This window comes from Macrobrachium nipponense, chromosome 10 (genome assembly GCF_015104395.2).
Source record: "Macrobrachium nipponense isolate FS-2020 chromosome 10, ASM1510439v2, whole genome shotgun sequence".
NCBI lineage: Eukaryota > Metazoa > Arthropoda > Malacostraca > Decapoda > Palaemonidae > Macrobrachium > Macrobrachium nipponense.
This window is the reverse complement of record NC_087204.1, coordinates 55,077,797-55,095,099: the sequence shown is the minus strand read 5'-3', so window position 1 is coordinate 55,095,099 and position 17,303 is coordinate 55,077,797. Positions and strand designations below refer to the sequence as shown.

General features: G+C 36.0%; 1 protein-coding gene across 2 annotated transcripts in view; it reads right to left on the bottom strand.

Annotated features, from left to right (window-relative positions):
* The window catches only part of LOC135223625 (uncharacterized), a gene marked incomplete in the record, with an annotated part of 381,927 nt that overhangs the window by 251,744 nt on the left and 112,880 nt on the right, over nt 1-17,303 (bottom strand). For both annotated transcript variants that reach the window (XM_064262235.1, XM_064262236.1), the window contains 2 exon segments: nt 1,870-1,997; nt 9,431-9,602. In XM_064262235.1, the coding sequence (XP_064118305.1) occupies nt 1,870-1,997; nt 9,431-9,602 (300 nt within the window).

Below are 17,303 nucleotides of genomic sequence, written 5' to 3'. Positions count from 1 at the left end.
CAGAAACACTGCCATAGCTTCCAGGATGTTGATGTGAAGCTTTTGGAACTGAGGTGACCAAGTTCCCTGAACCTTCTCGTGCTGTGAATTCACGGGAGCGACACGGCTGAGCCCAGAAGTAAAGTTTTCAGATAAAGGCATTCAGTTTTCCTTTGTATTTTTACAAAGACAATGTTAATAATTAATGATTATTATGAATTTATATTTCTTTTTTGGGTATTAATAAACCAAAACTATGTTATTTATCATAATTTAATCATAAATGTAGATCCCTTTGCTCATATATTGTAGCCAGGGGCACTGCGTCAGGCAAGACAGGGCACTCCTTCCTACGAAACTCACTCTCTCTCCTTCATTAACTCTGCTTATTACAACAAATTTTCTTGTCTGTTTTCCTTGTCTTTTCCTCTTTGACATGATGAAATTCTTGCAGAAACAAAGATAAACAGACATAAAAGCAAGAGAATGTCAGAGGTAAAACTCGAACGTGAACTCTCTTTTTACAGACATTGTTAATAAATCATGATAATTAAGAATTTCATATTTCTTTTTGGGTATTAATAAACGAAAACTATGTTATTTATCATAAATGAAGATCCCTTTGCTCAAAGACCGTAGCCTGTGGCACAGCGCAACGTATGCCCCGCCCTCTCTCTCTTCACTATCTACACTAATATCATGGATATTATGATATTCTGCACTCATATTAGAGCGAATTTTATTCTTCTGTATGTTAAGCTGGTCTTTTCCTCTTTGGCATGATTAAATTCTTGCCGAAACAAAGATAACACAGACGTAAAAGCAAGCGAATGTCAGAGGTGAAACTCGAACGTGCTACCCCTTTCATGGTTCTGCTCGCACTGAAGGGTGGTATGCTGAGAACTTCCCTCATGCGACTCATGAAATCTCTACAGATGCCATTGCTCACAATTTCTTCGACAATAATTATCAAAATTTACGATAACTGAAGAAATATTGCATTTTCTTGTACGGGTCAATGTTTTTGGCTTATTGAGTTAAGTTTACTAATTACCCTGTAACTACGAAAGTAAGAGGAATTTTGACAAAATATTTCGTATACACATTCTCCATTGCTATACGAAGCTCCATAAATTTTTTTATGACTGTTTTTTTCGCCCTATAACCCCATATATAGGGGTTCTGGCCGACCCCCTTAAATAATCATTCACGGTCTCATTTGACCAATCAATACACTGATCACAGATTTTTAAGGGTGCAAACCTTGTTCCTACATTTAATGCAAAAATAATGATCATAATGGCTAAAGAATAAAAGATTCTGTAAGTTTTGCTGTTTACCTCTTTAGCTGACATCATACAAGACATAAAAACCAGGAAAAACAAACCAAAATGAAAAAAAGAAATTAAATTGGAAACAGTTATGCAAAGAGCATTTTTCCAATACATTGCCACAGACTGATAACAAACAAAAATCTGAAAACAATAGCCACTTGAACCAGCAGTTCAACTGAAAGGGAGGGTTAATAAATTTTTCAGTTTTCAAAATCTATTGTCCATCCACCTGATGTGGGATGCAGGAATGCAGCTATTATAATAGAGAAATAAGAATCATTTATCTAATAAATAAAAAATTAGTTTTTTTTTTCCTATAACATTGGCACATCTGGGTACTGTAGTCCTCTGGGTGATGAAGATCCAGATGACTGTGTCTTTACTAAATAAAGTTTATTACTAATTTAAAAAGCCAAATACATCACAACCATACACTAACAATAATGCTTGCTGACAGAAACTGGAAATTATTGGTTGTCTACTTACAAAATTATTCAAGCCCTCTCAAAACAGAAGTACAGTTATGAAATTGCCTTTTTACATTCAGAACACTCACCTTCTGATCTCCAGTTAATGAAGAACTGTAGATCAACAACATTTCAACACAAGCTTCCAAAAACTGGGCCGCTAGGTCATAACTACCTCCCTTAAATGCTAAAACTCCAAGATTGCCACTGTTTGCTCCTGAAATGTGAAAAGAACAAATTAAAATTTATGTAAATTTATTTTCAATTATTTAAATATGTGGCTTCAGAAATAGGTCTATAAAGGTAATAAAAGGTTAGTACTTCAACACATCAAGAACAGCTGCCCCTTCAGGACTAACACATATCATTATCAACATTTTTCTTTTTATGAGAAATTATGTTAGGAATACTATACCAACATCATAACTTACTTCCAACTTCCTATCAGGCCAAAGTACCTTACCGATAAGAGATCTTTGCTTCTACCATAAGGCAAGCAACTTGACAAACATGCATCTTGAATGGAGGAAGGTTAAAAATCTGCCATATCTGTGCCATAACACGTAGCTCTCGGCAGCTTCATAAACTTGGAAACTGAGGTAGTGGCATCCAAGAACCAGCTTTAAGGGATACACTATCAAGATTGCCTCAAATAACACCTTGATAGAACCAGATAGCATTAACTTCTTATTTTAAAAGGAGCCAAGGTAAAAGCATAAAAAAAACACCAATCAACAGATTCGTCTTTGGCAAAAAGGACAGGTAAAAGCAGAGCAATGCAATCTATGGATCACTTAAAAAGGAGAATTATCCAAACCAGGGTTGAAATCCATCAAGTCTAAAGGAAGAATTGAAATGGCAGGGAATGGTAAATATACAGACTGAGACAGTGACTATCTGGGGAATACCAGCAATGATGTCACAGGACGCTGAAGGTAAGCACGAGATGACAGAATGGGAGAAGGTAGAGGGTTCTTGCTTGACATTGTTACAGAAGGTGAATGCCCTTCCTTACACTTTCATAAAAAATGCAAATGGGATGAAGGCTTTGACTTGAGAGAAGACCCTGCTGAGATGACAACTGGAGCAGTCTGCACAACACTAGAAGCAGCAGAACACTGGTTTCATGGTTTTGGGTAAAGTGCTCTCTAAAGGTCTCTTTTTATCTATAATTTCCAGTTCATCACAACTTCTACTACATTAAGTGGACAGAATTGAATGTAACAAATTTGGAAATGAAATTAAGGCTTCACTGACGATCTTCTTCATTCTTTCACTTCTAATCACACTTTGATCTTTTAACTCTTCTACATGTTTCTCTTTTGAATACATCATCAGTTGAGGAGAAAATATCATGCCCTTGGGAGTGATTTCAAAATCATGTACTGCTCAGTCTACTTTAACTCCTCCAAGATGCCATAATGCTTTTAATTTTACTTTCTCTTTTGGTGAGCATAATTTTACTGTCAGTTTTCCCCAGCCTTCAGAGACTTTAGGCCTAGCCACAATACTTCACAATGTCTCTGGACATTAAAAATGTCACAATTAGAATCTTCCAGATTAACGGTTAAATATGTAATATAAGAAAACGTTTCAAATATACCCAGTCTATTTCACATACACTTATGCCCAATACTGGAGTGTAGGGTTCTATAGTAATTACACTAAGAGGTTTCCTAGCCATGTCTAAACTGAGGTTGGAGGAGGGTGCACAGATTGTCATCTGTGCCAAAAGGGTATCATCAAAGGGTCCAGGGGTACTGGATTCTCAACTACTCAAAACGATCAAAGTGAGAAAGAAAAAAATACATAAGTAAACCTGAAAATCTTAAAAAGATATCATTAGTCTTTCATGGAGTTTTTACTTCTACCAATGGCACAAGTAAGAGCTGACTCCCAAATAGCCACTCCCTGCCCTACCCCATAGCGGATGGCACTACAAAATTAGGGTGCCTCAAGTGTACGCCAAACCCACATATTGGGACTGAGAGTATTACAAGAATACAATCATCCCCACCCTAATCACATTCTGGACAAACTGGACAGAATACCAAGTGTCTTATACCCAGAACCAGACCACTCCTGGAATCCATGGTGCACCTCTGGAGAATAGTTCTACCATTGAGGTATCAGTATGAAAAATCCCATTAATATCCCTCATTATCAGGTAGTTGATGACCTACCACAGTTCCCAATATTAGCTTTAGATACTTACCCTAGCCCCAGTTATGACATCTTTCCCAATTTATCAGGTCAAATAAACTTGAGTAAAAGTGGAAACTTCCACAAGACTTCATCAAAATTGAGTAACAATATATAGAAGTCTTGGACTCAAACCCAGGAAATTTCCTGGGGTTCAACAGCCCCTCACCACAATGGTGTCAGGACAAAATCCTCCTGAGGACAAAATCCCCAACCTTCAAAATCTCCCTGGACAAAAGTCCCCACCTGCCAAAGTCTAGATTTTTTTTAGCAAAATCCAAAAGGACATTAACCCGTAAGGTAGTATCTGTCAATATACAAAAATATAAATTTAAACGTAGGGAAAAGGCATATACAAGAACAAACAATTATATCTAAGATGTTAATTACTAATTTATAAATTACCTTGTTTATCAATTTTTTATTAAAATAGTTGCACAGTCACTTGCTAGTTTCATGTTTTATTGTATTATGTTGTTAATTATTATTATAAAGGATTAGTTTATCCAGACCTCTGAGCCTGCTGGTTTACTCTGTTAAAAAAAAAAAGGAATACGTAGCTATAATAACTGATAAACATTGTATGTCGATGTCAAAAATTTATTTAAAACCCTAAATCAAATGCAATGCCTCTAAGAAAATCTAAATATGTATATTCCTCCCTTTGCATTTTTGCACAGTTGATAAAACTTGTGATGCTGCATCCTTATATTTCTTTCTCAGTGGTTCACTGGCCAAACCAGCCATAAACTGAGCCATTTGAACATTTCCAAAGTTAATTTCTTGTTCTAAAAGATGTAGTATAAACTTCCAGATGATTAGATGGGAACACCAGGCAAATGATACAAAGCACTGAAACCATCCTTTGACAGAATTATTCATACAATTAAGTTTGGCATTTGTTCTTACATGTATGTTCCAAAAAGATATGCTAAACATTGGTTCTCGGCATCCTCGTCAACATGGCCTACCAATATAATTATCTTCAAAATAAAACAATATTGGCAGAGCTTTGACATATCATAAAGCTCTTTGAAACTGCATGAACAGATTCAGCCGTAAGAAGGCAAGGGCTGCTACCATCCTCATTCTAAGAGAAAAATCATTATTGTCATGATAATGCTTTTGAAAGCCAAATTCCTGTATTATCCTATAAATATTTTGGCACAAATGAAAGCAGCAGCCTTAACGTCAGTTTCAGGAAAGTGCACAAATAAAGCATTCAACAATGCTTTACAGTATATCTGTCAAGTTCTTTACTTCCTGTATTAATTTGTTATAATTTACAGGCAGTCCCTAGTTATTAGTGGGAGTTCCGTTTTCGGCTGGGTGCTAATAAGCAAAAACCGCCATTTACCGAAACTCAGCAATTTATACCGCTTTGTTGCCAAGTTTCAGTTAATGGCACCTCTGTCTGGTATGTTACGACTCCATAACTATATTATGGGCACCTTATAGCGACGATAACTAAAAACTTGGCCTGTTATGGCGCCATAAATCGCTGGTTTTATGGCGCTTGTCTAGTGCCATAAAACCAGATCGCCATTAACCAGGTACTGCCTATATGTGAGTCTTATCTAGCAACAGTGCATAGATGCAGGGTATACTATGATGATCAACTAGGACATGAATCGTATACAGCTGACAAACAATTTTAGGAACTACTTTCAATGTTTCATCGAAACACTAATTATGATAATTTCTTTTAAAGTTCTATACTTTTAGCCATTGCAAATATAAAAATCCTCTTCCCTTCAAACACTGAATCATGTACCGAATAGTTTTCACCACCAGCTATTATTAAGTTTTCAGGCAAAACAAGATCTAATATCCTTTCAGAAAATATGGAGGGAAGGTATTTTTGTAGCTATTTCATCTGATCAAGATGCACAAGTTTCAGCAATTACTTGTTGTGTAGTCTCTTCTGTTTCTGTTGCATGTTTCTTAATTTCTTGAAATACTTTTGCTCTTTCACATTTCTGTGTATCTGGTGTCTGTGTAATTCTTCAATAATCTCACTTTGAAGCACTTCCACTTTACATGAAGTTTTCATAATAAAACTAATATTGTAATACGTACTTACCTGAACGCCTAATTAGCCCTGGTCACTGACCAGCCCGAATTATATCCCCACAGATTTACCCACTAGGTGGGTAATTTCAACTGTCAGTGTTGCCAACGCTGCAGGTAAAATCTAGTCAAATGAGTTATCTGTGTTAACGTTAGAATTGCTGCTGCAAACACCGGCCACCAGAGGCCCGTCTTCTCAACTGAATCATTCACTATCAAATTGAAGTGGGGAGGAGGGTGGGAATCATTCAGGTAAGTATAACAATATTAGTTTTATTATGAAAACTTCATATTGCAATACATTCCCTGAACACCTGAATTAGCCTGATTAACAAAATTTTAATGGAGGTGGGACCTGTCCACAAAAAAATATGCAGGTAACTGATTATCAAGCTACCATGTATAAATGTAAGGCATAAGCCTACGAAAAAGACTTACGCTCGCACTTTGTTACAACGCCAGTGGGGATTGCAAGGTGAAGCCCCTACTGGTCTATCATTCCGAGACTCCTCGAGCCTTCAAGGCCCACAATGTGCTTAAGGAAAAGCTTCCAGTGATGTGGAGGGCTAATGCAAAAGCCTGGGGAACAAGACTTTTGTTCACCAAGTGGGTAAATCTGTGTTTTGGCTCGACAGTGAAGAAATTCTTGGAAGAGAAGCGCCTCCCTCTGAAATGTCTGCTGGTGTTGGACAATGCCCCTGCTCACCCTCCTGGCCTCGAGGAAGATATCCTAGCAGAGTATTCGTTTATCAAGGTTCTTTATCTTCCGCCTAACACCACCCCTCTCCTCCAGCCCATGGACCAGCAAGTGATATCGAACGTCAAGAAGCTGTATACGAAACATCTTTACAAGAGATTTTTCGATGTCACAGATACCACAAACCTCACCTTGCGTGAATTTTGGAAGGAGCATTTCGATGTTGTGATATGCATCCAACTCACTGACCAAGCTTGGCAGGAGGTTTTGAGGCGAACCTTGAATTCCTCGTGGAGGAAACTCTGGCCTGATGCCGCATCCGCCCGAGACTTCGAGGGATTCGACGTGGGCGAAGCTGGTGCTGCAGATTTACGAACAGTTGACGATCCTGAAACTGTTTCGCAACCAGATCTTGACGAGATTGTTGCAATCGGCAAGTCCATGGGGCTGGTCGTTGACGAGGACGACATCAATGACCTTCTCAAGGAGCACCAAGAGGAGCTTACGACAGATGACCTGAAGGAGTTGGAGGCCATGCAACATAACGTCGTTCAAGAAGAGTTCTCTAGCAGCAACGAAGAGGAGGACGACGACTCTATGACAACGGCAGAAATTAAGGATGCTCTGGCTGCTTTTCATAAGGTGCAATCATTCATAGAAAAGAGACACCCCGAAAAGGCTTACACAGGCCGTATGCTTGCGCAGTTCCATGACGTTTGCATGAGTCATTTCAGGAACATTGTCAAAAGCAGGCAGAAGCAATCTTCCTTGGATAGTTATTTTTTAAAGAGGCCTTTAGTAGGAGTAAGCAAAAAGGAAGAACCAAGTCATACTACGAAAAAACAGAAAGTTGAAAGTGGTGAAGAAGTTGAAATCTTGTATAAAAAAAAAAATATAAAAAAGTAAAAAAAAAAAATAAATAAATGTAAAACCCAAAAAGACAAAAAAAAAAAAAAAAAAAATAATTTTAAGTTCTTTGCAAAGTTAAGTGTTACAGTTTTGTTAATGTGTTTTGTAAAGTTTAGTTTATGCTTTCCTGACATTTTTTTATGTGTTTCGTAAAGTTAAGTGTACGTACATATCTGCCGTTTGTCCTCTTCCTCTGTCGCCACTTTCGGAGATAGCCTCACTCGAAAGGTAAGCTTCCACATTTTACTACATACGTACATATGTACGTACAGTATTTCTTGTATATATACCATGTACGTACACTAATACACTTTATTTACCGGTACATACATGTTAGGACTACTAGTACGTATTAAGTTAGGTATTGAATGGTCCAAAATGTTGTAGTATTTCATTGTTTATAGGTCAATTTAGCTTTATTATGAAATTTACTGGGGTGTTTTTGGAGGGCTTGGAACGGATTAGCCATTATACATGTAAAATGTGGTTTAAGATACAAAAAACTCATGATACGAAGGCCACCTCGGAGCGGATTAATTTCATATCTCGAGGTACCACTGTATTATAGTTAAGATTTTAATGTCCCTGCTTCTTTCCTCAACAATATCACAATGCACAATAACTTAAAATCATTCATTCTTTATACCTCATAAACATAAGCGCCCCTCCCTCAAGTTAGCTGTGCATCACTGCAATGATGAATGATTTTGTTAATGATTTTTGCTAAAATTTGATAGTGAAAAGCTTTGAACTTTAATTTTCTATTTTGTTAATATTGTTCAACTAGACCATCTCAATCGGCACACTGAACACTGGCTCAATTAAGACTTATTGTTTCTGTATTTCATTTGTTTAAATATTTTCTCATTACATTAAATTTATTGTGAAATTCCCTTTTACATACATACAGTAATATTTTAACTCTTCTCCTCTCCTCAACATATCAACACTCCCTCGTTCAGTCTCAAGTCAGCTGGGCTTGACATCACTGCCGTTATACGATTTGATACATATCTATTTGCTAAATTTTATATTGACAGCTATTTCTATATTGAAATGTTTTATACCTTTATTTTGTTGAATATCGTTATCATTAAACTATATAGCAGTCCCCGTTTATCGGCGATCCGGTTTTATGGAAAATCTGCAATTTATGGCGCCATAACAGGCAGAGTTCCAGTTATTGGCACGCTTTGAGGTGTCTTATGGCGGACCATAAGGCCTTATGGCTCCATAACATACCTAACAGAGGTGCCGATAACTGGTCAACTGCGTCATAAGCACAATTATGGCCCCGTAAATTGCCGAGTTTCAGTTAATGGCAGTTTTCACTTATCGGCACCGCCTCAGGAACGGAACCCCCACCAATAACCGGGGACTGCCTGTATTGTAAATTTTAAAAATTTTAGTAGTTTTTCTTGTAGGACACAGTAGGCCATCAAATACAAGTAGTTTACTCAGTCAGTTTGAAGTATGAGCATTTGTTTGACAAACGATACAAAATTTTTTAGAAAGTTCATAAAACAGATTGTTCAATTTAAGTAACATTTGACAAATGAGGTACCACTGTATTGGTATGGTATGGCATTCTCCTGAACTTACAGAACTAGTTTCTTCCTCAAAGACATTTCAATCAAAAACCATATTTCAGTGAAGCTTAAGTCTTTGGCATCATGTCAATACTAAATTTTATTCTTTAAATATATGTTCCAGAAACAGATGCTGAAACTTTGAGCAGCTTTAATTAAGACAAAAAAATAAATAAAACTTACCAACACTATAAATATGAAAGACAGCATTAGAATTTTCTTTGAAATGGGAACTTATGAATGAGCTTGTCTTCAAAGTCCATGGAAGGGCCTGTTTTAATATCTCATTTTGATTCTGAGTAGTTTTCATCATATCAGCATACATTACAAGCTGCTGACACAAAACACCAGTCACCTACAAGTAAAAACAGGGATAAAATTTACCAGTTTACTAACATGTGGATATGCAATGTAGACAACAGGCAAGATAGGAATTCATTACAAGATAAGCACAATGCTTTTTTGTGATTATTGTACCTTAAGATATATATATAAAAACTCTAAACATACTTTATTACGCTAGACATAATTTTTTGGCATTTCTACAAATAAAATTCTCATCTGCTAAACAATCCTAATTTTTTGGGCATTTCTACAAATAAAATTCTCATCTGCTAAACAATCCTCATACTACTAGCAATTTCTGTCAATATGATGTTACTATAAGATTCCATAAAAAATTAGTCCAAACTGAAGCATTAGTTCAAAATTTTCACAATATTTCAATCATGGTGTGAACATGGCCAAATTACAAGGAAATACATTAACACTAGTCATAACAATATTTCATTACAAGATACACACAATGCTTTTTTTGTGATTATTGTACTTTAAGGTATATGTACATATAAAAACTCTAAACATACTTCATTATGCTAGGCATAATTTTTTGGCATTTCTACAAATAAAATTCTCATCTGCTAAAAAAATCCTCATACTACTAGCAATTTCTGTCAATATGATGTTACGATAAGATTCCATAAAAAATAGTACAAACTGAAGCATTAGTTCAAAATTTTCACAATTATTTCAAACATGGTGTGAACATGGCCAACTTACAAGAAGGGGATATATTGACACTAGTCATAACAATATTTCATAGATCCTTTTCAAGTTATAATCACATATTAAGAGTACATACTATGAAGTATGTATTAAGCTATTTTTCCCATATGCTTCACTTTTCTTGTGTGCTCTGATATATAATATGCATATTCAAATTTTGTTTGAAACTTCCTGAGGCTTTTTAAAATCTCTCAAGTACATTTTCAAGTTTGTGCTTGCTGAGCTGGTGCTAAGATCCAAACCCAAATGTGAAGGATTAACTTTAAGTGAAAAAGATGGCTGATCAACAAGACATCTTGGCTTGTAGTGCCACAAGACTTGATAATCAATAGCCTGAGAAGCTTCTCCAATGCTGGGGCAAACAAGAGCTGCGCTAGTCCATGCATGAATAAGTAACCCTCACCACCAGTTCTAGTCAGACTTTTCTCAGCTTAAAAGGAGATACCTTTGACAACAAAAAATGTAATTGTAGGCCCAAATTGCCACTCCAACAAAGATCCTGACAGTTGTAAGACCAAACTAAGGGCAAGACTCCTCTTCCCCTTCACATCAGTCAAAGCACTTCCTGGACAATAGATGCACTAATACAGAGAAATATGCAACCTTCACATCAATAAATGTGTAGTCTCCTCTCCAAATGAAGCATCTGACTGAGGCTAAAGTTTCCATTTGAAACAAGGTTTAAAACAAAAAGTGTTGCTATCAAACCTTTATGCCTGCTTGGTCATCATCCATTTCACCTCCTCTCCTAAGGCAGCATACCTCTTCCATCTGGAGCATTAGAAACGAGCCAGCCAGACTGAAAGCAGGGGTTAGCCTCCAACAAACCAGATGATAACCTTCCTTCAAAGATTTTAACTAACACCAGCTCTACAATTCTCAGCTACCAAGAATTCAAAACATTGTTAAAAATAAGCTCCTTGTGGAGATAAATTCAACTGATGGTATGTGTAGTTCCACCTCTTGCAGATCATACAGGTGCTTTGAAGGAGATTTGCCTCTTTCTAACTTTCCTGAAAGGTCAACTTACATTCTAAGGAATATCTGGCAAATGTGGCGTTAAGTGGAAGAGGTGCATTTGATATCCTGAGTTCCTAGTGGGACCTGACATAAAAAGGGGCAAACTGCACAAAATCCTTCAACTGGCACCCCTCAGTACAGATGACAACCAGAGAAGGTGGAAGTACCCAGGTTTCTCATCTACTTGTTTGGTGGAAAAGCATAACTTTTTTCGTGAGCTCATTCACCAAGCAGGTAAGAGACAAATGGGGGCCCCATAAGATCCACACATCAAGCACTCCAAAAAATAGGTCAAGGGCAAGATATCAGAAGAACCTCATGTGATAGCTCCCTTATTCTCCAGCAGGTATGAAGTACAAAGTCAACCAGGAATTGAGACTGGAGGCTCTTCTAGGGTGACAATCAAATGTTTAACTTTGATCAAAATGTCAGGGGACCCAATAAAGAAGGAGCTAGGTTATTGCAAAACGGCAGCGAGGTAGCAAAAGCTCTCACTTTGTGCGCCTTGACCTTTAGCAGCAGAAATAATTTATAATTAACTTAGGCGTGTGCCTCGATGATGAGTGATCTTAAGAAGAAAGACAGCGTTTTTGGAGTGGGGACAAGAAGGATTCTTCACCGAACATCTTAAGCATGAAGAACGACCACCTCTCACTTCGTACGTCTTGTGCAGATAATATTTGAACACTCTCACTGGGCAAAGAAGTCTCTCTTCCTCCTCTGGTCCTAGAATATCCATAATGTTCCTTATGACGAATGACCAAGGCCAAGGGTTCAACGGATTCTTGTTCTTCGCCAGAAACTGAAGGGTCAAGGAACAAATGGCATCTCCCTGAGCGAAACCTATTACAGTGTTCCCCCCGTATTCGCGGGGGATGTGTACCAGACACCCCCGTGAATAGATAACCCGCGAATAGTTAAAACCACCACTAAAAATGCTTATAACTGCCTATCTTGAAAGTTCAGATACCAAATGTATACCTTTAATAACATCCTACTTCAAATATACCTAAAATTACTAACCTATTACTGCATTAATCTTTGAGGTTATATTATTAATATCATTCCAAAATAATCTTAAAACATTTTACCACTAAAAATATATACCTACAACAAATAACAGAGAGAGAGAGAGAGAGAGAGAGAGAGAGAGAGAGAGAGAGAGAGAGAGAGAGAGAGAGAGAGACCAATGAATGGCAACATCATTATCTGACGATCAAGAGTGAAATTATGAATTATTTCTGAGACAGAGAATAATAATGGAGAGAGAGAGAGAGAGAGAGAGAGAGAGAGAGAGAGAGAGAGAGAGAGAGAGAGAGAGAGAGAGAGAGAATAACTCCTAGACTCCAACTCCTTCCCCTCCGCCAATTCGTATATCAAACTGTCATATACTCCCCCCCGCCCACCTTCCTCCAAGTGGATAAAAAGACTGGGAATCACTATTTTTAATTAATCTTATTAACATAAGATATACTTATACATACACTTCCAGCACAAACAGAGGGCGAGAGTTGCCACTAGGACATACTAGTATCTCTGCAAGAGAGAGAGAGAGAGAGAGAGAGAGAGAGAGAGAGAGAGAGAGAGAGAGAGAGAGAGAGAGAGAGAGAGAGAGAGAGAGGGTTATCCTTATTTAAAAGACTGAAATGGATAGATTATTGTACTTCTTTAAAATACTATCACAATTGATTTTGAAATTAGTTATATTAATATTATTATAGCAAAAAAATATTAATAAACATACACATGTACCATAGAAATTCTCTTATCTCAGTAAGAGAGAGAGAGAGAGAGAGAGAGAGAGAGAAGAGAGAGAGAGAGAGAGAGAGGAGAGAGAGAGAATTTACATGATCCTGAGAGGGCAACACACACTCCCCCTCATGACACATTACTTGATAAATTTGACAGTTGTTGGACCCCAGCCAACTCAGCTTGGCTACGTGGAGTCAAAGACAAGACGCGAGGTAAAATGCATTTTCTTTCATCTTACATAATTTTTTTAATTTATAAACTAAAATCTTGCTAATTCACTTTAGTATTTTCTTTAATGAATTTATATTATTGCTGTTTACATTAATATTGATATTTGAAAATTAGTAAATCATTTATCATCCAAAAAACATACATCTCTATGAGAGAGAGAGAGAGAGAGAGAGAGAGAGAGAGAGAGAGAGAGAGAGAGAGAGAGATTATCGTAGTATTTCTAAATACTTTCACATATTACAATTATTATTATTAACATATGAAAATATTAATAAACAGTATTATACATAAGTGTACCATAAAAATCTTTCATCTCAGTAGAGAGAGAGAGAGAGAGAGGAGAGAGAGAGAGAGAGAGAGAGAGAGAGAGAGAGAGATGAGGAGAGAGAGAGATGAGAGAGAGAGAGAAAATTTAGAGTGATCCTGAGAGAGCAACACACACTCCCCCTCCTGACACAATAATTTTGACAGTTTTTGGACCCCAGCCATCTCAGCTTTCTACGTGGAGTTCACAGACAAAGAGGCGGGGTAAAATGCATTTTCTTTCAGTCTTACATAATTTTTTTATTTATAAACTAAAATCTTGCTAATTCACTTTATTATTTTCTTTAATGAATTGAAACTATTGCTGTTTACATTAAAATTGATATTTGAAAATTAGTAAATCATTTATCATCCAAAAAACATATATCTCTGTAAAGAGAGAGAGAGAGAGAGAGAGAGAGAGAGAGAGAGAAACTAGAAGAGAGAGAGAGAGAAGACGAGAGAGAGAGAGAGAGAGAGAGATTTTCGTAGTATTTGTAAAATACTTTCACATACGATTTCTGTAATTACAGTTATTATTATTATTATTATTATTATTATTATTATTATTATTATTATTATTTATTATCATTATTATTAATATTACTATTATCATAAGAAAATACTAATAAACATATTATACATAGTGTACCTTAAAAATCTCTCATCTCAGTAGAGAGAGAGAGAGAGAGAGACCTGGAGTTCGAAAAAAAGATGCATGAAGACTGGGATTTCCTTCATTCTTACATAATTTTTAAAATTTATAAAAGAAAATCTTACTAATTCAATATAGTATTTTCTTTATTGAAGTGATTGCCCTTTACATTAATATTACCCCTTTAATGCCGATTGGACGTATTAAACGTTGACGAAAATTGTCTGTCGGGTGGCGAACCGACGTATGGTATGTCGACGAAAAAGTTTATTTTTTTAAATTCACGGAAAAATAGTTATAGGCCTACCAGGCGAAAACTTTTGAATCACGCGCCTTGGGGGATGCTGGGAGCTCACAGATCAAGGCGTTGTTTTGTTTACAATCGTTACCCAGGCGCGCAAGCGTGAATTTCTTTCTTCTCCCACTAAAAAGCATCAGCGACTCATCTCAGAAGTTATTTCGTCACTTTGACTTAATTTTTGCACCATTTTATATTAGCAGTTACATAAAGTTTTATATATGAAAATGTGCGCAATTTCATGTAGAATACAACGGAAAAACAACTCATGGTTGTAGCTTTTATCAGTTTTGAAATATTTTCATATAAATAACAATAAGTGCCAAAATTTCAACCTTCGGTCAACTTTGACTCTACCAAAATGGTCGAAAAACACAATTGTAAGCTAAAACTCTTATATTCTAGTAATATTCAATCATTTACCTTTATTTTGCAACAAATTGGAAGTCTCTAGCACAATATTTTGATTTATGGTGAATTTACAAAAAAACTTTTTCCTTACGTCCGCACGGTAACTCTTCCAAAAAATCATAAATTTTTTCGTCCGATTGTCGTAATGTTTGCACCATTTTAAATTAGCCGTTACATAAAGTTTTATATATGGAAATGTGCGCAATTTCAAGTAAAATACAACAAAAAACAAACCATGGTTGTAGCTTTAATCAGTTTTGAAATAATTTCATATAATTAACGATAAATAGAAAAAATTCGTCCTTCGGTCAACTTTAACTCGACACAAATGGTCGAAAACTGCAATTGTAAGCTCCAACACTTACAGTCTAGTGATATTCAATCAATTACCTTCATTTTACAACAAACGGGAAGTCTCTTGCACAATATTTCGATTTATGGTGAATTTTTGAAAACAGCTTTTTTTTATGTCCGCGCGTTACGAATTCATGCATCATATTGTGATAATATTTGCTCTGTGTTGCTTTGATCGTTTTACAATTTGTTATCTACCAAAATCATCGCAATTTAGTGTACAATACAACGAAAAAATAATGAACTCATTAGCTTTAACCGTTTTGCTCACAGCACGATTTGTATACAATTATATATGAAAAAAATTTTTGCGCTGTCATATATTCCAATATTTATATATGATAATGATATTTTTTTCATTTCTGATGGTTGCATACTAAACTTCAGGCAATGACAAAAAAAAAGAAGCCAAAAATGAACTCTCAATCTTGAAAATTAGGCGTGCTGTGATTTTTTGAAAAAAACATTTTTTCCGGTTTGGCGCTCACTTGCGAACGCCGCCGGCATACAGGAGACGATTTCAGAAATACCAGCTCGGCGTTTAAGGGTTAATATTAGAAAATTAGTAAATCATTTATCACACAAAAAGCATACATCCCTGTAAGGGAGAGAGAGAGAATTATCAGTTATTATGTGATATCATTTAATCTTATTAAACTTACTAATACAGTATTGATCAATATTAATATTTTAAAATTAGTAAATCATTTTTTATCATAAGAATGCATTTAGGCATGAAAATAACATAAAAATACACTAATTAGTGATTATTTATCGTTGGAAAATCCTGCGAATAGGCGAATTCACCGCAAATAATGGGTAGATATGGTCCAGATAAAAATCCGCGAATCCACAGAATGCAAATACGGGGGGCCCACTGTATATATACAGCTAGTTGTCGACTTACGACTGATTGACTTTACGACCACCCACAACTAAAACGACTGGGAAGCAACGTGAGCAAGAAAGAGTGGTGTCCAGCTGAACGTACAACATTTTTTCCCAGCTCCTACCTCTCCACACACGCAGCTCACTTTTCAAGCTACTAATGACTAATATCATGCAGCGGCAACAAGGATATGACTCCAGTTGATAAAATTGAGAGAAAATAATTTTAATCAAAACTTCAGGTCTTGAAAGAACACATTTTACTGTTGTTTTCACCCTGATAAAAGATAAGTAACGTAACAGTAAAGTTCGTACAACGAAGAAATGAAGTGAAAATAGTGAATGGAATCACGTAATAATTTTACACAATAATCATGCCCACAACGCAGTCTGTTAACGAAAAAAATACTTTAGTTCACATGACGTATTAAATTCACATTTCGACTTAGAAACATGTTACATAATGACAAATTACATTGTCTCATATAAAAAAGTATCTAGATATTTTACGCTAACTAGAACCAAGGCAATTCACTCAGAATTGAGTGAAATACAGCAAAATAAACTCATATTTGCCATCAGCTGATTTCCAAACCAAAACATTGACTGCTTTTTTAGTATTTTATGATACAATAATAAGAGAATACATAAAATATTATTGGATACAGTAATGTATAACTTTTAAAAGATTCACAGAAAAGATACATACTCAATTAGGTATGGCGATGTCAGTCCGAATCTGAATCCCATTTTGTGTCCAATTTTTTTTTTTTCTCTACTGATAGTCAGAATGCATTGAACCTTCAAAATTGGCTTATATTAATATATTACTAAACTATATCGTATATGTAGTATACAGTATAATGTGGGCTAGGCAACTGTATTTGTATATATATGATATATGTACCATGATAACATCATCATCATGTACACGAGGCTAACTTGTTAAATTATTCGATTTCTCTTTGTACTGAATTATCATAGGCCAATGTGCATTGAGCCTATAAATTAGCTGAAATTATTAATTACCATACCAAATACAGTGGACCCTCCGTATTCACGTTCTCTGGATTCGTGGA